Source organism: Octopus sinensis, linkage group LG6 (genome assembly GCF_006345805.1).
Source record: "Octopus sinensis linkage group LG6, ASM634580v1, whole genome shotgun sequence".
NCBI lineage: Eukaryota > Metazoa > Mollusca > Cephalopoda > Octopoda > Octopodidae > Octopus > Octopus sinensis.
Window position 1 is genome coordinate 4,900,662 of NC_043002.1, and position 22,340 is coordinate 4,923,001.

The 22,340-nt window shown below is 38.3% G+C and overlaps 1 protein-coding gene across 3 annotated transcripts in view; it reads left to right on the forward strand.

The window, feature by feature from the left end:
* Positions 1-22,340, forward strand: part of LOC115213480 (zinc finger protein MSN2) — a 47,744-nt gene that overhangs the window by 19,433 nt on the left and 5,971 nt on the right. For all 3 annotated transcript variants that reach the window (XM_036503601.1, XM_029782473.2, XM_029782472.2), the window contains exon 4: positions 11,302-12,231. In XM_036503601.1, the coding sequence (XP_036359494.1) occupies positions 11,302-12,231 (930 nt within the window). The remainder of the gene's footprint in view (positions 1-11,301; positions 12,232-22,340) is intronic.

The window sequence follows — 22,340 nt, forward strand, 5'->3', positions numbered from 1 at the left end:
GACCATCCTGTCATCTTTTTAAGGTGTGGTTTAATAGAAATTTAGCTGCTATTTCTAGCATATCAAGAAACCATGTAGAGGCTCACTTACTGTCTATTCAAAGACATTACAGCTTTGCCCATCCATTCATCTTTTAAAGGTTTGGTTTAAGGTTAATTTGGCTGCTCTTTCTAGCATATCGAGAAACCATGTTGAGGCTTTCTTGCTGTCTTGCCTATTCAAAGACATTACTGTTGTGACCATCCTCTCATCTTTTAAAGGTGTGGTTTAATGGAAATTTAGCTGCTATTTCTAGCATGTGAATAAACCATGTAGAGGCTTACTTGCTGTCTTGCCCATTCAAAGACATTACATCTGTGACCATCCTGTCATCTTTTAAAGGTGTGGTTTAATGGAAATTTAGCTGCTGTTTCTAGCATATACAGAAACCATGTAGAGGCTTACTTGCTGTCTTGCCCATTCAATGACATTTGTGTTGTGACCATCCTGTCATCTTTTAAAGGTGTGGTTTAATGAAAATTTAGTTGCTATTTCTAGCATGTGAATAAACCATGTAGAGGCTTACTTGCTGTCTTGCCTATTTAAAGACATTACAGATGTGACCATCCTGTCATCTTTTTAAGGTGTGCTTTAATGGAAATTTAGCTGCTATTTCTAGCATATACAGAAACCATGTAGAAGCTTACTTGCTGTCTTGCCTATTTAAAGACATTACAGATGTGACCATCCTGTCATCTTTGAAAGGTTTGGTTTAAGATAAATTTAGCTGCTATTTCTAGCATGTCAAGAAACCATGTAGAGGCTTACTTGCTGTCTTGCCTATTCAAAGACATTACAGATGTGACCATCCTGTCATCTTTTTAAGGTGTGGTTTAAGATAAATTTGGCTGCTATTTCTAGCATGTCAAGAAATCATGTAGAGGCTTACTTGTGTCTTGCCTATTCAAAGACATTACTTATGTGACCATCCTGTCATCTTTTAAAGGTTTGGTTTAAGGGTTATTTGGCTGCTATTTCTAACATGTCAAGAAACCATGTAGAGGCTTACTTGCTGTCTTGCCTATTCATAGACATTGCATCTGTGACCATCCTGTTATCTTTAAAGGTTTGGTTTAAGGGAAATTTGGCTGCTATTTCTAGCATATAAAGAAACCATGTAGAGGCTTATTTGCTGTCTTGCTAATTCAGAGACATTACAGCTGTCACCATCCTGTTATCTTTTAAAGGTGTGGTTTAAGGGTAATTTGGCTGCTCTTTCTAGCATATCAAGGAACCATGTAGAGGTTTACTTGATGTCATGCCTATTCAAATACATTGCAGCTGTGACCATCCTGTCATCTTTTAGAGGATTGGTTTAAGGGTAATTTGACTGCTATTTCTAGCATATCAAGAAACCATGTTGAGGCTTAGTTGCTGTCTTTCCTATTCAAAGACATTGCATCTGTGTCCATCCTGTCATCTTTTGAAGATTTGGTTTAAGGATAATTTGGCTGCTATTTCTAGCATAACAAGAAACCAGGTAGAGGCTTACTTGCTGTCTTGCCTATTCATAGACATTGCATCTGTGACCATCCTGTTATCTTTAAAGGTTTAGTTTGAGGGAAATTTAGCTGCTATTTCTAGTTCATAAAGGAACCTTGCAGAGGCATACATGCTGTCATGCCTATTCAAAGACATTACAGCTGTGACCATCCTGTCATCTTTTAAAGGTGTGGTTTATGTGTAATTTGGCTGCTATTTCTAGCATATCAAGAAACCATGTAGAGGCTTATTTGCTGTCTTGCCCATTCAAAGACATTACTGCTGTGACCATCCTGTCATTTGTTAAAGGTTCGATTTAAGGGTTATTTGGCTGCTTTTTCTAGCATAAGAAAAAACCATGTAGAGGCTTTCTTGCTGTCTTGCCTATTGAGAGACATTACAGCTGTGACCATTCTGTCATCTTTTAAAGGTTTGGTTTAAGGGTAATTTGGCTGCTATTTCTAACATATCAAGAAACCATGTAGAGGCTTATTTGCTGTCTTGCCTATTCATAGATATTGCATCTGTGACCATCCTGTTATCTTTAAAGGTTTGGTTCAAGGGAAATTTGGCTGCTATTTCTAGTTCATAAAGGAACCTTGCAGAGGCATACATGCTGTCTTGCCTATTCAAAGACATTACAGCTGTGACCATCCTGTCATCTTTTAAAGGTGTGGTTTATGGGTAATTTGGCTGCTATTTCTAGCATATCAAGAAACCATGTAGAGGCTTTTTTGCTGTCTTGCCCATTCAAAGACATTACTGCTGTATCCATCCTGTCATCTTTTAAAGGTTTGGTTTAAGGGTAATTTGGCTGCTATTTCTAGCGTAAGAAAAAACCATGTAGAATCTTTCTTGCTGTCCTGCCTATTCAGAGACATAACAGCTGTGACCTTCCTGTCATCTTTTAAAGGTTTGGTTTAAGGGTAATTTGGCTGCTCTTTCTAGCATATCAAGAAACCATGTAGAGGCTTACTTGCTGTCTTGCCTATTCATATGTACAGATTGTTGTAGTGTAACTCATATTAGCCAATATTACGCAAACTAAACCTGTTTTGGCTATGATCCTTCCATTATCTTTTTAAAATTGTAGGATGTGATTTGAAATTTGGCTGATATTTCTGTCGGATTGAGTAACTAGATGAAGTCTCCCTCGTTGGCTCACCTATGAACATGTAATTGTTAAACTGCATGCGATCTCAAATTGTACAGACTAATGAGGAAAATAAATTATGAAAATATGACAATTCTGCATTTCTCAAGCGAAAGATGATAAATGCCATCTTTCACTTGGAGAAGTTCACCTAACTTCTTAACACTTTCATTGGAACTTATCGTGTGATACACATCTGTGACATCATGGACATATTCCATATGAATGTAGTTATTGTATAAGTTATGGCAGTTCTGAAACAGCTGTCAAGATCGACTTTACATAATTCCTTTGTTTCATTTTTATTATGTATTCTGTATTTTGTTTTCCATGTAAATGTACCCCTCAAACGTACCTGTATTTATCTGGTTTGCTACGTCTATAACCACTTGATAAGAATCATTCTTATAACTGACTTTCTTACCCTTTTCTGTACATCTCTTGGACATATTACCATGAGCATATAGTCTGTCAATGTGTCATTTTGGTATATACCTCTGTTTGAACCCTACTCCAGCCTTCCTCCATTCGTCTATGAATTCCTGTTCCTCACATCATAATTATTCTGCTCAACACTTTGCTTAACCATCTAGATTACTGTCAAATGTGATGCGTACCTATTCACATAGTTTTGAAATAATGGTTTCAAATTTTAGCACAACGCCAGCAATTTCAGGGGAAGGGCTAAGTCAATTACATCGACCGCAGTGCTCAACTGGTACTTATTTTATCGCCCTCGAAATGATGAAAAGCAAAGTTGACTTTGGTGGAATTTGAACTCAGAGCATAAAGATGGATGAAATGCCACTAAGCATTTTGCCCAGTGTGCTAATGATTCTGCCAGCTCATTGCTTTAACAATAATAATAACGGTTTCGATTTTTAGCACAAGGTCAGCAATTTTAGGAAGGGGTTAAGTTGATTACATCATCCCTAGTGTTCAGCTGGTGTTTATTTTATCAACCCCAAAAGGATGAAAAGCAAAGTCCACGTTGGCAGAATTTGAACTCAGAATGTAAAGATGGACAAAATGCCACTATTTTGCCCAGCTTGCTAAGGATTCTGCCAGTTTTCCATCTTTTAATTTGTAGCCTCAAGATTTCAATGATGTGATTGTTTATTTTCAGAATGGTATTTTTGGGTATGCATGAGAGGCCAAGTGTGGCCAGTTTGAACTGAAAACAATGTAGAATATTTTGGCTGGATATGGCCAGTTTAAGTGCTAAAGGGTTAACAAGATCATCTCATCTCTGATCCTCCATCTCAGTTAATGAGTTCCTGAAGCTTCAACACCTTTCTAAAAATAACTACCTTGTCTCCCACCCTCTCAAAAATCCCACCCTCTGGCACAATCCTTAGCAAGCTGGGCAAAATAGCGGCATTTTGTCCATCTTTACATTCTGAGTTCAAATTCTGCCAAGGTGGACTTTGCCTTTCATCCTTTTGGGGTTAATAAAAGAAGCACCAGTTGAACACTGGGGGTGATGTAATCAACTTAACTCTTCTGTCTTGCAAAATTACAAGGCAACCTCATTAGAGCTGATGCCATGGGAGAAAAAAATAAGCACCCAGTCCACTCATAAATGGCTAGCATTAGGAAGGCATCCAGCCGTAGAAATCATTCCAAAACTATAACACTGGAGTAAGACAAGGTCCTCAAACCTTTTGGATCCTGTCAGTCTAGCTGTTATCTGCTACGTTCTTATGTATGTATATATAATAGAGAGTGGAGGCGCAATGGCCCAGTGGTTAGGGCAGCGGACTCGCGGTCATAGGATCGCGGTTTCGATTCCCAGACCGGGCGTTGTGAGTGTTTATTGAGCGAAAACACCTAAAGCTCCATGAGGCTCCAGCAGGGGATGGTGGTGATCCCTGCTGTACTCTTTCACCACAACTTTCTCTCACTCTTACTTCCTGTTTCTGTTGTACCTGTATTTCAAAGGGCCGGCCTTGTCACTCTCTGTGTCTTGCTGAATATCCCCAAGAACTACATTAAGGGTACACGTGTCTGTGGAGTGCTCAGCCCCTTACATGTTAATTTCACGAGCAGGCTGTTCCGTTGATTCGGATCAACCGGAACCCTCGTCGTCGTAACCGACGGAGTGCTTCAAGAAAAAATAATAATAGAGAGGAGAGGAATTTCACTCAAGTGTACGCTACAAAGTCATTAACTATTATACACTGTAGTCCTCCTTTTTAACCAAAACACTTCTGTTACTGAATGAATCAGATTTATTTATTTTTCATTTGAAAAGCAAACAATGAATTTTGGTGTAATACTTAACTAGAACATTGGTTTTTAATCTGAGGACCATTTGCTGTTTTCGTTGTTCTTTAGCCTCACATTGTCTCTGATTGAGAACACCAACGATCAGAAATGTTCCAGTCATGACCATCCATCTTGTCTTTCTTTTCTTTCAGACATGGCCATTAAAAAGCTTGTTTTCCAACCACTTAATTATGGGTTTAATCCAATTGTGTGACTCCTAAGGCAAATATCTACTACAGCACCCCCAATGCAAACCAAACCTTTGTGAGGGGATTTGGCAGGCAAAAACTGAAAGATGCTTGTCATGAATATATATATGTGTATATACATGAGTGAGCTAGCAGAATCGTTTGCAATCCGGGTGAAATGCCTAGTGGTATTTTGTCTGCCGCTACGTTCTGAGTTCAAATTCCACCGAGGTTGACTTTGCCTTTCATCCTTTCGGGGTCGATAAATTAAGTACCAGTTACACACTGGGGTCGATGTGATTGACTTAATACCTATGTCTGTCCTTGTTTGTCCCCTCTCTGTTTAGCCCCTTGTGGGTAATAAAGAAATACGTATATATATGTGTGTGTTTGTGTATGTGAGTTGGTACCTCCTTGTCTTGATATCACATCAGGCAGTGTCCTTTGTTGCCAGTCTTTTGTGAAAATGCATCTGGCCATGGAGGGGGGGGGATATTACCTTATATAGAAACAGGCGAGGGTTAGTGGCAGAAAGGACAACTAGTCAAAGAAAATCTGCCTTTAACAATTTCTGTCCAACCTATGTGAGCATGGAAAATTGAACATAAAAATGATGGTGATGATGTTTTTGGTGGTGGTGGTGAGTGTGAGTGTGTATAAGTGTGTGTATGTGAGAGTGTATATGTGTTTGAGAGTGTGTAGTAGTAGTAGTAGTAGTAGTAGTAGTAGTAGTAGCAGCAGCAGCAGCAGTAGCAGTAGTAGTAGAAAGGATATTGGTAAGTATGGGTGAAAACTCCAGACATGTTTTAGCCTTATCAGATCTCCTTTGCAAAGTGTATATGTTTGTTAGTTAGTTAGTTAATTTGGCTCAAAAGCAAATAGCAAGGCCATGTAGGGGGACATGGAGTTAAGTACAGGGTGGTGTTCATGTAAAGAGTTCAGGCCACTTCAGGTCCAGGGAGGCTTTGAACAAAGCGGTCGTCGGCATCTTCACCATCTCGTCTGGCAGCTTGTTCCATGGATCCGCAACCCGGACGGAGAAAGCTCCTCTCCTTCGATTGAGATGAAATCGTCGCAGGTAGAGCTTTTCGGAATGACTCCGCAGCCAACACACAGCTGTGTTTGTGTGTGTGTGTTTTGAACTCAAAATAGAATGACAGGGATATATTACCACTAGGTATTCTTTGCAATGCTCTAATGACTCATCCAATCTGTCACCATTTTTTAAACTAACACAGTTTTTGTATCATCGATTTTGTTTTTTAATGATTTATTCAGGAGGAAGGAGCCTTGTCTAAGGCCTTCACTGGCTCATTAATATGGCTAAGGTAAGGTTAATTAGCCTAAGTCATACATTATTGTACAATAAACAATACAATGATTCCCTTATCACCAATTTAGTAAATACAAAGAAAGTTACTCTTTGCAAAGGAGGTCTGATAAGGCTGAAACATGTCTGGAGTTGTCACACATACTCACTAATATCCTTTCTACTAAAAGCACAAGACCTGAAATTCTGGGGACAGGGGCTAGTCGATTACATCTACCTCAGCTTTCAAGTGGTACTTACGTCATCAACCCTGATAGGATGAATGGCAAAGTTGACCAAAGCAGAATTTGAACTCAGAACGTAATGACAGATGAAACGCCTCTAAGCATCTTGTCTGGAATACTAACAATTCTGCCAGCTCACCACTTTCATCATCATCATCATCATCATTTAACGTCCGCTTTCCATTCTAGCATGGGTTGGACGCTTTGACTGAGGTCTGGCTGCACCAGGTCCCAGTCTTGATCTGGCAGAGTTTCTACAGCTGGATGCCTTTCCTAACGCCAACCACTCCGAGAGTATAGTGGGTGCTTTTACGTGCCACCGGCACAAGGGCCAGTTTGGTGGTACTGGCAACGGCCACGCCCAAATACTTACTGATATCAAAGTAAATTAATATTTGTCAGAATCAGCTTACCATTTCCAGTCAGCCCATCTAACCCATGCCAGCATGGAAAGCAGATGCTAACTGATGATGATGATGATGATGATGAATGAGCCGATGTTTTCTTTTTGCCATATATGTAATAATAATTTGTAATATATTGTAATATATGTCTGGCACCTGTGCGGGTGACAAGTAAAAAGCACCCACTACACTCACGGAGTGGTTGGCGTTAAGAAGGGCATCCAGCTGTAGAAACACTGCCAGATCTGACTAGGCCTGATGAAGCCTTCCGGCTTCACAGACCCCAGTTGAACCGTCCAACCCATGCTAGCATGGAAAACGGACGCTAAACGATGATGATGATGATGATGATGATTCTAGTTCTTTGGTACTTTATGTATGATGGCACTAACTTGACTTATTTTTCATGCAGATTGCATCCTTGAATAATTTCTCTGTTTACACACACACACACACATACACACACATTCCTCTCTTCTCTTAACATTATTGGAATGGAGTATTTTACTTGAAAAGTTAGGTTTAATTAAATATTTCTCGGATAACATTTCAGTTCTTGATGATTATTATTGTTGTTATTATTACTGCTGTTTAATGTTCATCCCGCATTGCTACCTAGCATTCTATAACACTGATAGTCTACTTATTCGCAATGCCTTGAGAAAATTTCAACTCTTCTATTGGAAATTATAATCATAGTCGTAGGAGTGGCTCTGTGGTAAGTAGCTTGGTTACCAACCACATGGTTCCGGGTTCAGTCTCACTGTGTGGCACCTTGGGCAAGTGTCTTCTACTATAGCCTTGGACAGACCAAAGCCTTGTGAGTGGATTTGGTAGACGGAAACTGAAAGAAGCCCGTCGTATATATGTGTGTGTATGCTTATGTGTCTGTGTTTGTCCCCCCAACATCGCTAGACAACCGATGCTGGTTTGTTTACGTCCCCGTAACTTAGCGGTTCTGCTTAAGAGACCGATAGAATAAGTACTAGGCTTACAGAGAATAAGCTCTGGGGTCGATCTGCTTGACTAAAGGCGGTGTTCCAGCATGGCCGCAGTCAAATGACTGAAACAAGTAAAAGAATATACGAAATGATTCAGAAGTTTGTTTACTTACATGATAAAATGATATTATCTCATTCTTTTTATAAGATAACATATTCTTTTATGAGAATAAATTGATATTATCTTATCATATAAAAATTGGTTCTATCATCTTTAATTACAGAAGCCAAAGTAGACTTCATCTCCAAATGGTTAAGTGCATTATTGCTTCAGTTCTTGTTGAAATGCTGAAATTATGTTGTGAAGATTAAATTGTGTAGAGTTTTAAACATTCTCAGATTAAGTATCTCACGGTGTTGAGTTTTATTCCCACACCTTTAGAATTAAAATACAATGTAGCCAAAGTGAAAGTTTGCTCTTTGATTGCTATAAATGAATTAAAGTCTAGTCATGTACTGGGACTAATTAAGTAAGAAATTGAATATACTCTTCCTTAGTTGTGCCAGTAAAGGATTCTCTGTTTGGAATGCTTGCCCTGATAGAAATAACAACTATCATCATCATCATTGTTTAATGTCTGTTTTCAATGCTAGCATGGGTTGGACGGTTCGACCCGGGTCTGGGAAGCCACCAGGCTGCACCAGGCCCCAATCTCATCTGGCAGTGTTTCTACAGCTGGATGCCCTTCCTTCCTAATGCCAACCACTCCGTGAGTGTAATGTGTTGTTTTTTACGTGCTACCGGCACAGGTGCCAGGGGAGGCTGTCAAACGGTCACGATCTGTTGGTGCTTTTTATGTGTCACCAGCACGGACGCCAGTCAGGCAGCACTGGCATCAGCCACGTTCGGACGGTACTTTTAACGTGCCACCGGTACGGGTATCTTAAGTACAATTTTCATCAAGTCACATCATGCTGTTTGTTTGGGGTTTTTTTTTTATATATACAAAAAAAAAAGAGAGGATAAACACATTGAGTAATATGGACTGAAGTATGACTACCACGCTGTCCAAACACATTCATGAAATTGGGCTAGTGTATGAAATTAAAGCTTATTAAAAACAAAATTATTGCAGTGTGGAAGGTGTTTGTAAGCCATTTAAGAAACACACAAAAACCGTTAGATTCACTTCAACATTTAAATTTAATTTGTCAAAATGTTTTCATCGCTTTGAGACCGCGACCTGTTCAATGAACAGGTCGCGGTCTCAAAGCGACGAAAATATTTTGACAAATTAAATTTAAATGTTGACCCCCCCTGGCACCTGTGCAGGTGGCACGTAAAAAGCACCCACTACACTCCTGGAGTAGTTGGCGTTACGAAGGGCATCCAGCTGTAGAAACTCTGCCAGATCAGACTGGAGCCTGGTGCAGTCCCTGGCTTCCCAGACCCCGGTCGAACCGTCCAACCCGTGCTAGCGCAGAAAACGGACGTTAAACGATGATGATGATGATGATGATGATGTTGAAGTGAATCTAACGGTTTTTGTGTGTTTCTTAAATGGCTTACAAACACCTTCCACGCTGCAATTGTTTTCGTTCCAGCACACAATCTCAGATCAAGTCACTCGCTATGCAAGTACATCTCCGTAAAAACAAAATTGCTTGGTTAAAAAAAAAAAGTCAAAGGATTGTCCCCCTTATATAACACACAAAAGAAACAGAACAAGACATGACATGTTTTGTGTGTTAAGTTGTCAAATAATCCATAATAACACTTGACAAATAAGGTAACAGGAAACATTATCACATGTACAAAATAAAACAAAGAACGGTGTCAAGAATGCCTGATAACAAAATAATCTGCTCAGCAATGCTACTGATTTAGAAGCCTCCAAAGTGTCTCAAACGGCTATTTTTAATATCTGTGCAGTTTTGTTTTTTTTTATCAGATAAACTTGATTTTATTGAAGATATGTTTGTATTTTTTCATTAGTCATGTTGATGAATCAACAAATATTTTCTTTAACTAAAACGGGTTTACTCACGCATTATCACGAGCACAGATTAATAATGCTTAAACACTTTTCAAAAAGTGGTGGAGATCTTCCTATTTTTTGTTTATTTTTTATTATTTACCAGCAAACTACATTACCAATAATAAACAATACATGACTATCATTGCTCTCTTCCCCCCCTCTCTCTCTCTCTCTCTCCCTAGTTCATGACATTTATTTCTCCTTTTTTACTAGTTTTCTATCTCTACCACTATACCCCTCCATTATTTGGTTTATTCCATTATGCTCTCTCTCCCTCCCCTCTCTCTTTCTCCCTCTCTCTTTCCCTCTCTTTCTTCCCCTCTCTCTGACCTTGCTTGTCTTGTCTCGAATGAATAGAGGCAGCATAGAATAATGATGACTCTTTAGTTTTGCAAGGGACATAGCACCCCCACTAATGCTGGTGCCACAATAAAATGCACCCAATACCCTCTGTAGAGTGATTAGTAAAGAAATGCAGACAACTTGAAGCCAAGAAGATTATTTTAATCATACCAAAGACAGAACAACATCTCTCATGTTTTTGCCATAATAATATGCATCCAGTTTACTCTGTAAAGTGTTTAGAATTAGAAAGGACATGCAGCCATCGAAATGATACAAAACAAAATAGAATGTCTGAGCAAGATGTGGTTCTTGACCCATCTAGGCAGGAAATAGCACCAAATAAGAAGTGATTTAGACTGTGATGGTCAGTCCAGCACACACTAAGATGGGAAGCAGATATAAAATTATGATGATGATGACAATGGCAATGGCGATGATAGCAATTGTCCACAGCTGTATAAACCTTTTCTTCTCTTATTTGTAACATAGGAATGAACAGCTGGGAAGAATTAATTCCAAGGACCTCTGCTATTTTTTGTAGTAGAGCTTTCTCAAATGTTTGTGGTCATCGCTAAAGTTTTAGACTTCCAGCTCTGAGATCTTGTCTTCAAATCTTTTGTGTCTTTGTGTCTGTGTTTTGCCTCCCTATCACCACTTGATGACCAGTGCTGGTGTGTTTATGTCCCTGTAACTTAGCGGTTCAGCAAAAGAGACCGATAGAATTAGCACTAGGCTTTAAAAAATAAGTCCTGGGATCGATTTGTTACACTAAAACCCTTCAAGGTGGTGCTCCAGCATTGCCACAGTCAAATGACTGAAATAAGTAAAAGAATAAAGAATAAAACTTTGTGTATTTATATTTATACATGTATATGTATTCTATTGTAGATCAAACTGGCATCTCTTCTCCACGATGGCTTTCAGACAATATCTGCTCTCAGACCACAAGAATACCAAAACTGACTCATGTGACCAATGAAAACAAAGATGAAGATAATGCCTTTCAGGCCATGAACCAATCAGCTATGTTCCCTGGCGAGACTTCTTCTAAACCTCATAATAACCAGCCTCAGATAAATTTTTTGCCAAATCCAATTACCAACAATTTTAATAGAAAAACATCATCATTAGCATCGTGCTTATCATCTCCTGAAATCCAAATCCAAGAATTTCCATCATCATCTCCTTCAGTTTCTTCATCCCTTCTCAATTTACCCAAAAGACAAGACAGCTACAGGAACGAGAATGAACTTGCTCCAAATATGACAATTCCACTCCATCATGCCATGGCAGTAGAAGAAAACAATCAAAGAACAATCGATAGGATTGAAATTCATTCCTCAGACAATCTAAATTCCTCGTCAGTGAATGGTTTCCAAAAGGCAAACCTAGAAAAAGACTGTATGAATCTCGAGGAAGAAATGAATTTAAACTATGATGTCGAGATAAAAGCTGAACCATTTTCGTCTTTTAGCGAAGAAGAAGTTAATCTTCAGAGTAACTGTGCCACTCAGTACGACATATTGGGGTCTGTGGGGAAAATGAACCAAAATGATGTGAATCAAAGCATTGGTTGTGAAGGTAACATTACTCAGTCTAAAGGAACTATAACGATTGATTTAAATGGTAAGATTCTTGAGGAGGATACGGATAACATTATGATGTCACAGAAACCACAACTAGGAGAGCAGCAACAGCATCATATGATGCAGCAGCAGCAGCAGTCGTCAGCTTTGCCGCCAGTAGAGTCTCTTACCGGCAGAATGTTTCTACACCAAATTCCAGTCATCAATCTGCAGAACTGTAACGTAAGGAAAGGTAAGGATTGGAGCTCGGAATGTTCTTGGATGTCTGCATGTTCACTGGCTGTTGATATGGATAGACTGTGTGTGTGTGTGTGTGTGTGTGTGTGCACATGCATGTGTGTGTGTATGTGCTTGTGTTTGCATATGTTTGTGTGCATGTGTGCGTATGTATGTGTGTATGTACATGTGAGAGAGAGAGAGAGAGAGAGAGAGAGAAACATCTTCTTTTACATGTGTATTGAATACATTACATGTTTTAGTTGACATTTTCCCACCAAGGGGTTTTGTATTTTTGTATGAGCTCATTATAGTTTGTTTGGAACAGTAAACAGCAAAGTTCCTAAATCCATTATAAATATTTCTAAACCTTCAAGGCCTCATCTTCAGAATGAAGTGATATTGGTGTGTGTTGTTGCCTCTTTATAGCTGACAGGGCCCATGTGATGGCTGTTGAATTTTATCTATTAGAGTTATACAGCTAAGTCATCAGCCAGGAATTCTTTTTGTCTGACTGTATATTTTAACATTGTGTTTAGCTAAAACCATTACTTTTATTTTTAATTATTTGTTTTAGTGGGGAATTCTCTAGAGTATACATGTGCTGTTCACTCATTTTTTCCTACATCGTTCTATTTCATGTTAATGTGGCATAGTACACTGCAGTTGTTCCTTGTAAATGCATGGTTAGCTGCCAGGTGAATATCATTTTGGTTTGGCCAACATAACTGCTGGAATCATGAAGTTTACAACTTTCATGTTAGCAATCGGATTTATAAATGATATTAATTATTAGCAGCTCATTAGCAGCTTTACTTGTTTGTGGTTTGTTTTTAAAATGAAGGTATTTTTTTTATATTTTAGCATCTTAAAATACATATTAGTGTTCATTTATCAATTAGCTTAACCCTTTTGTTACCAACCTGGCTGAAACCGCTTCTGGCTCTCAGTACAAATGTCTTGTTTTCATAAGTTTTGAATTAAAATCTTCCACCAAACCTTAATCATAATTTATGTTCCTAATACTAGCTGAACGGTAACTATGTTATTTTACTAAATTCTTTGTTATATTTGAAGTAATCGAAAGAAACACAGAGCATATCAAAATAAATACAGTAACAAAAGGGTTAATGCTTTTTATATTCTGTTTTACAAAGATTTTGATGATGTGTTCATCCATTCTATGATTACATCCATTTTATTAATATGCATTGAAATGATGTATTTTATATGTGGTTAGTATATTTTTAATAAGCATAGTATCTGATATATTTGTAGCAGTGTTTCTTCTTGTGTTGTTCTGTTGCTTGGCCTGTCAGTTTGTTAGAAGGCCTGTGGTTAACTAGTGTTTGTTCAGGAGATTTCGTTATTTAGTGCTTCATTTCTGGAAGAGAATCTAAATGCTTCTTTCTAAGTAAGGATTTTACCTCTGTCATTTTTTGTTAGTCTAATCAGACACGATCATCATCATTATTGTTTAACATCCGTTTTCCGTGCTAGCACGGGTTGGACAGTTCGACCGGGGTCTGGGAAGCGAGGAGGCTGCTCCAGGCCCAGTCTGATCTGGCAGTGTTTCTACAGATGGATGCCCTTTCTAACGCCAACCACTCCGAGAGTGTAGTGGGTGCTTTTTATGTGCCACCGGCACGGAAGCCAGTCAAGGCAGCGCTGGCATCGGCCACGTTTGGATGGTGCATTTTACGTGCCACCGGCACAGGTATCACAACTACAATTTCCAATTGATTTTTGATGTTGATGTACTTGACTCAATAGGTCTCCTCAAGCACAGCAGGTCACCCTATATGATATATTTGTTGATTTGTATCTGCATGTTTATGCCAAGAAATGGAACATTGTATTGTCAGATTTGATTTCTACTGTTCTGGTTGTTGAATTTTTGTACAGAGTTGTTTTCTAGGTCTTCTTTTAATTTACCAGCATCTTGCAGTATGGTTATGGCGAGAATAACATCCATATAACTGCTGTATTTACAGGTGGCGAGCTGGCAGAAACGTTAGCAAGCCGGGCGAAATGCGTAGCCATATTTCGTCTGCCGTTACGTTCTGAGTTCAAATTCCGCCGAGGTCGACTTTGACTTTCATCCTTTCGGGGTCGATAAATTAAGTACCAGTTACGCACTGAGGTCGATATAATCAACTTAATCCGTTTGTCTGTCCTTGTTTGTCCTCTCTGTGTTTAGCCCCTTGTGGGTAGTAAAGAAATAGGTATTTCGTCTGCCACTATGTTCTGAGTTCAAATTCCGCCGTGGTCGACTTTGCCTTTCATCCTTTCGGGGTCAATAAATTAAGTACCAGTTACTCACTGGGGTCAATATAATCGACTTAATCCATTTGTCTGTCCTTGTTTGTCTTCTCTATGTTTAGCCCCTTGTGGGTAGTAAAGAAATAAATATATTTACAATGCTTTAGCAGCTTCTTTAAGTATGTTAGCTGGTATGATGAATGGTTTTATCCTTAGGTATTTGTATACATTTTTTAATATAGCTTCTATTGTTTCCGACACTGAAGTATTGGCAAACAGAATTTCCCCATCTAAGATAGAGATGTTCCCTACACCATTGCTATCTTCAGAGATCTCTTGCAACTCTTCAGATAACTATATACTATGCCATTCCATACAAAACTTTACTATGAAGTAAATCCATAGATTTTAGCTGTCACTGCATTTATAATTTCATCATCGTAATTTAACATCCATTTTCCCTGCTGACATGGGTTTTAAAAGTTAATTAAATGTATTACATTGATTAGACAGTTGTAGATATTTGTCATGTTTATTGTGGACAGTAAAAGAGAGATCATCTGGGCTCTAGTTTCAAGTGTTAAATAATAATAATAATAATAATTGTGTACAGTGCTCAGGTGCACTACAACTCATCTAAAGTGTATATATAATCAGGTGTAGTTTCGGCGGATTTCGGAAAGCATGAGGGCCTTAAAAGATGCAGTGTCATGGCAGTCAACAACTGACGCAGGCAGTTTATTCCATGCTTCAGCAACTCTGAGCGTGAAAAAATGTTTCCGAAAGTCATGGGAGCTGTATTGTTTTCTGACTTTGTAGGCATGTCCACGTGTGTTAGACACATGGAGATCAAAAAGGTGTTCAGTGTTGTTGTTGGTGAGGTGGTTGATAACTTTGTGGGTGTTTACCAAGTCCGTCGCCAAACGCCGGAGCTTCAGTGAATCCATGCCCAGGGAAACAAGGCGCTCAGAATATGGTAGGTGTCTGATGGAGGGTATGCGTTTGGTTGCACGTCTCTGGACAGATTCCAGGAGGTCAATGTTCTGTGCAAGATAGGGGTTCCAAACTGATGATGTGAATTCCAAGTGTGGTCGTACCATAGCTGTATACAGTTTTAAATAGATGGCTGGAGAGCGGCTAACAAAAGACCTGCTGAGTGATGCCAAGACACCCTCGGCCTTCCTGACAATCTTAGAGATATGCTTTGACCAACGCAAATCACTGCTGACAGTGATGCCTAGGTCACGCTCGCAAGAGGATTTCTTGATATCAGTGTGTGGAGGGAGTATGTGAACGCAGGGTTTTTTCTCCCAAAATGCATGGTGGTACACTTGTCCACAGCCAGTTTCAGTTGCCAGTCTGTGATCCATTGCTGCATTGTGTCTAGGTCTGATTGCAGGAAAGAGTTGTAGACATCAGGATCTGTCCTCTTGATTTCAAGGTACAGCTTGATGTCGTCTGCATATTTCAATACTGTGGCATTCTTTAAATTGGCATCTATGTCGTTAATGTATGCCACAAACAAGAGGGGACCAAGGACAGATCCCTGTGGTACACCCGATGACATCTCATATGGTGTAGAGTGCTGTCCTAGAACTGTGACTACCTCCTTTCGGCTGAGGATGAAGGATTTCAACCAGTTAAAAAGGTCATACCCCACACCCATTGCAGAGAGTTTCACCATAAGCCTTTTGTGTGGCACAGAGTTGAAAGCCTTAGCAAAGTCAAGGTAGACAACATCCACCCATGAGCCACTGTCAGTAATCTGAGTAATGTCCTCAAGGAACTCCACAAGCTGGTCACTGCAGCTGGAGTTAGGGACAAATCCATATTGTGAGGGTCGGATGAGACTGTGAGAGCTCCATTGGTTGTTACATTCCATTGGTACTCATTTAACTTACACTTAACTGAACACTGTCAAAAAGTATTTAAAGCCAGTGTCATTAGGCATAACTTAATTAAGTGGACTGATTTGAATATTTTATACATTTTTGGCTGTTACTATTAAGTAAATTACTGACCTATCAGCAGTGTTTATTTTTCATTCTAAACTTTACTGTGGAGTAAATCCATAGATTTTTGATATCATTGTATTTATAAATAAATTAGATTTATTATATATATTAGAGTGGCACCTTGGGCAAGTGTCTTCTACTATAGCCTCGGGCTGACCAAAGCCTTGTGAGTGGATTTGGCAAACGGAAACTGAAGGAAGCCTGTCGTATATATATATATGTTTGTGTGTCTGTGTTTGTCCCCTCAACATCGCTTGACAACCGATGCTGGTGTGTTTACGTCTGCATAACTTAGCGGTTCAGCAAAAGAGACCGATAGAATAAGTACTAGACTTACAAAGAATAAGTCCTGGGGTCAGTTTGCTCGACTAAAGGCGGTGCTCCAGCGTGGCCGCAGTCAAATGACTGAAACAAGTAAAAGAGTAAAAGGGAGTCATAAGCATCTTTCATGTTTATCCAACCTTCCTGTAAGCAGTGAGGCTGTATAGACTCATTGCCAATCACTTTACCTTCCTCTTAACGAACCACTGTGAAATTTATTCAACCCAACCCTTCAGCATTCAAATTACTCCGTCAAATGTAGTGCTTATTTATTTACATTGCTTTGAATTAATCACGCATTATCTCTTAGCTTTGAGATTTCAGTGATGTGCTTGTATTTTTTTAGAATGACATTGTAGGGTAGGTGTGAGAGGCTAGATATCGCCCATTTGAATATAAAACAGGTAGAATATTTGGGCTGGATATGGCCAGTTTAAATGCTAAAAGGTTAAAGCTACTCTGTTGTGTCTGGGGAGAGTCATTTTCTTTTTGTGCCTTATTTAACACATTCACCGGTAAAATTTCCACTTATTTACTTATTTATTTATTGTTCTAAAATTTTTGTTGTATCTTGCAACCTTTTCAATAGTTTTGAGTCAAAACTATTGAAAAGGTTGCAAGACGCAACGAAAATTTTAGGAAAATAAAAATAAGAAAAAAGGGGAAATTTTACCGGTGAATGTGTTAAATAAGGCACAAAAAGAAAAGGACTCTCCCTAGACACAACAGAATATGCTTCAACACACGAACTCATATAAAGAATCTTGCAAACTAAATCCAAAAACGAAAGGTTAAAGCTACTGTTAATTAGGTTAATAACAAAATCAGGTAAACTGATTTCGATATTTTACACGTTTTTGTTTCAGTCTACTCCTTAGTAAAGTTCAGTAAACCCTGTTGATATGTCAGTGATTTATTTAGTAAAAATAACTGCCAAAAATATGTCAAATATTCAAATCAATCTGATAACAGTGGCTTTAATTACAATTTGACAGCAGTCAGTTAAGAGATGAATAAGTGAAAACTGATGTGAGTATATGACATTTGATTCATCTTTAATTGTCCATAAGAGGTTGTATAAATACAACAGATGTTTAAGACTTACAAATGTATTTGATAAATTTGATTCATTTATAAATGCAGAGGCAGCTAAAATTTATGAATTCACTCCATAGAAAAGTTTAGTATGAAAAATAAACGCTGCCAACACAGTAATCTACTCACCACACCTTTCTTACTGTGTATTTTTGATAATATTGCCTAATTGTTTAGCAATTGTGTGAAAAGTATAATTATTTGAGATATAACTGATCGTGGCCGTTGCCAGCCTCGCCTGGCACCTGTTACGGTGGTGCGTAAAAAGCACCCACTACACTCACGGAGTGGTTGGCGTTAGGAAGGGCATCCAGCTGTAGAAACATTGCCAGATCAGACTGGTGCCTGGTGCAGCCTCCTGGCTTCTCAGACCCCGGTCGAACTGTCCAACCCATGCTAGAGTATATACATGGAAAGCGGATGTTAAATGATGATTATGAGTAGAAGGGGTTTGTTTTGTTTGTACATTTCTGTTTTTAATGTTTTGTCTGTATGTTCTTTGGTTGTGTTGCTTTCGCAGATTCCCATGACTCATGTCACCATCTAATTCCATTATTATGAATTTGAATTGGGGGCTGGAGTCATAGTGAATCTTTCATTAAGAGTAGAGTCCACAGTGATCCGTAGGTAGGAGAGGTGCAGCCGGAGGGTAAATGTCCGAAAGAGAATCCGTAAAGGGTAGATAGAGAGTCCAATGGAGAAGTTCGTGTGTGGTAAGAAATGACAGGATCAACATCTTTCATCAGCTGATTAAGTAACCATGGAACCATGGATGTGTTGTAGTTATTCTCTTGATAGAGCTTAGTAGCCCTGATTGTCGATCTTCTAAGATTCCTCCACTCAGTATCAATGTGAGAAGCACCTTTGGCTCAGTTGAACTCTTCTGCTGCCTCTTCACAATCTATTTCTTTACTACCCACAAGGGGCTAAACACAGAAAGGACAGACAAATGGATTAAGTCGACTACATCAACCCCAGTGCATAACTGGTACTTATTTAATCGACCCCGAAAGGATGAAAGGCAAAGTCGACCTCGGCAGAATTTGAACTCAGAACGTAGTGGCAGGCGAAATACGGCTAAGCATTTCGCCCGGCGTGCTAACATTTCTGCCAGCTCGCCGCCTCTTCACAATCTATCATGTTGCAGTCATGTGACTCTGCTGTATCTCTGGCAGAATGGCTGAACAGGTGCTATACCTTGCCAAAGAACAACCCATGATTATGCAGGGCACAGTCGTCACTTCGTGAGGTATTTTCAGAATACCCACAAACCCTATGTACTTGGAAAAATTCTCTTCACTGAAGTGGAAATAAAGAATTCCTATTAGTGTGCTTCTCACTCTAATTGGATATTATTTATTTCACTTTTGAATAGCAGGTATTATCTTTTGAAATTCTAGTGTTGTGCATATATTGTAGATTGTATACGCACATGGGACAATGAATGCCATCGTATATAGTGTCAGTGGTAAAATCCTTTCTAAGAAAGACATTTAGACCCCTCCCCCTGTACAAAAAAAAACACATGCCAACTTCATCTCATCTTGAAGATGAAACTATGAAGATCTAGACACATCCATGATGGATTTAGGACTATTGTTTCAAACAAAATGTATGATGTCTGGAAGATGTGGAAAGAAACCTTGACAAAAATGATAAATATTGAACACAGTTGTGTATACAATACATCTGTTATAAATACACACAACACATACACACACATGTATATATATTTATGTAGTGTTTGGGTAATATTCCATCTAATGAGGTAATGTAATACATATATACACATGCAAAGGACTCGAGTTGACTTACCACCTAAAACTCTGACTTGCACCGTGACTAAAACAAAAAGCATTGGTGTTATATCTACCTAGCAATGATTAGCTCTAGGTGGCTTATCATTGAAGAGACACAGGTACAGAAGAAGAATGAACATATGAACAGGCAAACAACTGGTATTGGTTTACATTATGGCATTGATATCTCCTAATATAGCAATGGGCATAGTGTCTTGTTTTATATTTGTATGTATATATATTTGTTCACAATCATGCCTGACATGGAGGAGGAGAGAAAATAGTAATTCAGTGAAGGAGAAATAGTGAGAGTTATCGCCCTGACTGAGAGGGAGTGAGAGAAAGTAATAGCAATGAAAGAAAGGAAGGGGTGAAAAAAAATCAGTGTTTCAACTCTGTATGAGTATATGTGTGTATGTGTGTGTGTGTGTATACAAGGGAAGTATGTGAATGTTTGTATGTGTGATTATTATGTAACCTTATTTATATATAAAATACTACAATCAGCCATCATTATTGATGCCACGTGGTCTCAGATAGCCTAAATATAATTGCTGTGTTGTTACAATAGAGTAGACCATAAGAAATAATGAAGTGAAGTGTGCAGGTAGTCTCTTGGTAATATATGCATTTACCCACTACACTCTCGGAGTGGTTGGCGTTAGGAAGGGCATCCAGCTGTAGAAACTCTGCCAAATCAAGATTGAAGCCTGGTGCAGCCATCTGGTTCGCCAGCCCAAAGTCAAACCGTCCAACCCATGCTAGCATGGAAAGCGGATAAACGATGATGATGATGATGATGTATAAATGCCATAATCATCAGTCCACTTCTCCATACTATTGTGAGTTGGATGAAACTTTACGATATGTGTGTGTGTGTGTGTGTATTCATGTGTTTTATATGTATAGTTATATAAAGGCATTCAAACATTAACTGAAAAATCATTAGATTTATTCTGTTGTGTCTGGGGAGAGTCATTTTCTTTTTGTGCCTTATTATGTAACACACAGAGTCAAAACTATTGAAAAGGTTGCAAGACGCAACGGAAATTTTAGGACAATAAAAATAAGAAAAAAGTGGAAATTTTACTGGTGAGTGTGTTACATAATAAGGCACAAAAAGAGAATGACTCTCCCCAGAAGACAACAGAATATGCTTCAACACACCAACTCATATAAAGAATCTTGCAAACCAAATCCCAAAACGAAACATTAGATTTATTTTTACAAAGAAAACTTTAACAATTGTATATGAACATGGTTGTATGGTAAGAAGTTTGTTTCTAAACCACATGGTCCTGGGTTCACTCCCACTATACATCTTCGGCAAGTGTCTTCTACTGTTGCTTTGGGCCAACCAAAGCTTTGTGAATGGATTTGATAGACAGAAACTGAAAGAAGCCCATTGTATATGTGTATGTGTGTCTATGCTTGTCTTCCATCACCCCTTGATAAGCAGTGTTGGTTTGCTTACATCCCCATAACCAAGTAGTTTGGCAAAACTGACTGACAAAATTGACTAAAATTCTACAAGATGGTGCCCCAGCATATATATATAGATATAGATATATAGATATATAGATATATATATATATATAATAATAATAATTATTATAATTATTTGAGGGAATATTATTCCTAACTTACAGGGAAAAATTCAATTTAGAAATACTAAATCAAATTTCCCTAAGACAATATACATATATAAAAATTAGGAAAAAAAACACCTTTTATCAATTCAAAATGAACAATTAAATTACACCATCTAGAAAATTACATATAATAGAAATATTAATATTAAAATAACAATAAAATCTTTAATATTATTAATAAGTTTTAAAATATATTCCTATATAGATGGTATAGGAATATCCTTTGAAAGATGAATTCCAAAAGAATGGTTCTATTTTACCTGTAAGTTCCATAACTGACGATAATGAGGATAATTTCTCAGAAACATTAGTTATAAATATAATAATAATAATAATAATATATATATACTCTTTTACTCTTTTAATTGTTTCAGTCATTTGACTGCTGCCATGCTGGAGCACCACCTTTAGTCGAGCAAATCGACCCCGGGACTTATTCTTTGTAAGCCCAGTACTTATTCTATTGGTCTCTTTTTGCTGAACCGCAAAGTGATGGGGACATAAACACACCAGCATCGGTTGTCAAGCGATGGTGGGGGGACAAACACAGACACACAAACATATACACACACATATATATATATATATATATATATATATATATATATATATATAATATATATATATATACATATATACATATATATACATATATACGACAGGCTTCTTTTAGTTTCCATCTACCAAATCCACTCACAAGGCTTTGGTCGACCCGAGGCTATAGTAGAAGACACTTGCCCAAGATGCCACGCAGTGGGACTGAACCCGGAACCATGTGCTTGGTAAGCAAGCTACTTACCACACAGCCAATATATATATATATATATATAAAATGTTACAGGCACAATCATGGTTGTATGGTTTAAAAGTTTGCTTTACAGTCACATAGCTTTCAAGATTCTGTCCAACAGTACAACACCTTCAGTATGGGTCTACTATGATAGTTCTCAGTTGACTAATGTTTCATGAGTGCATTTCATA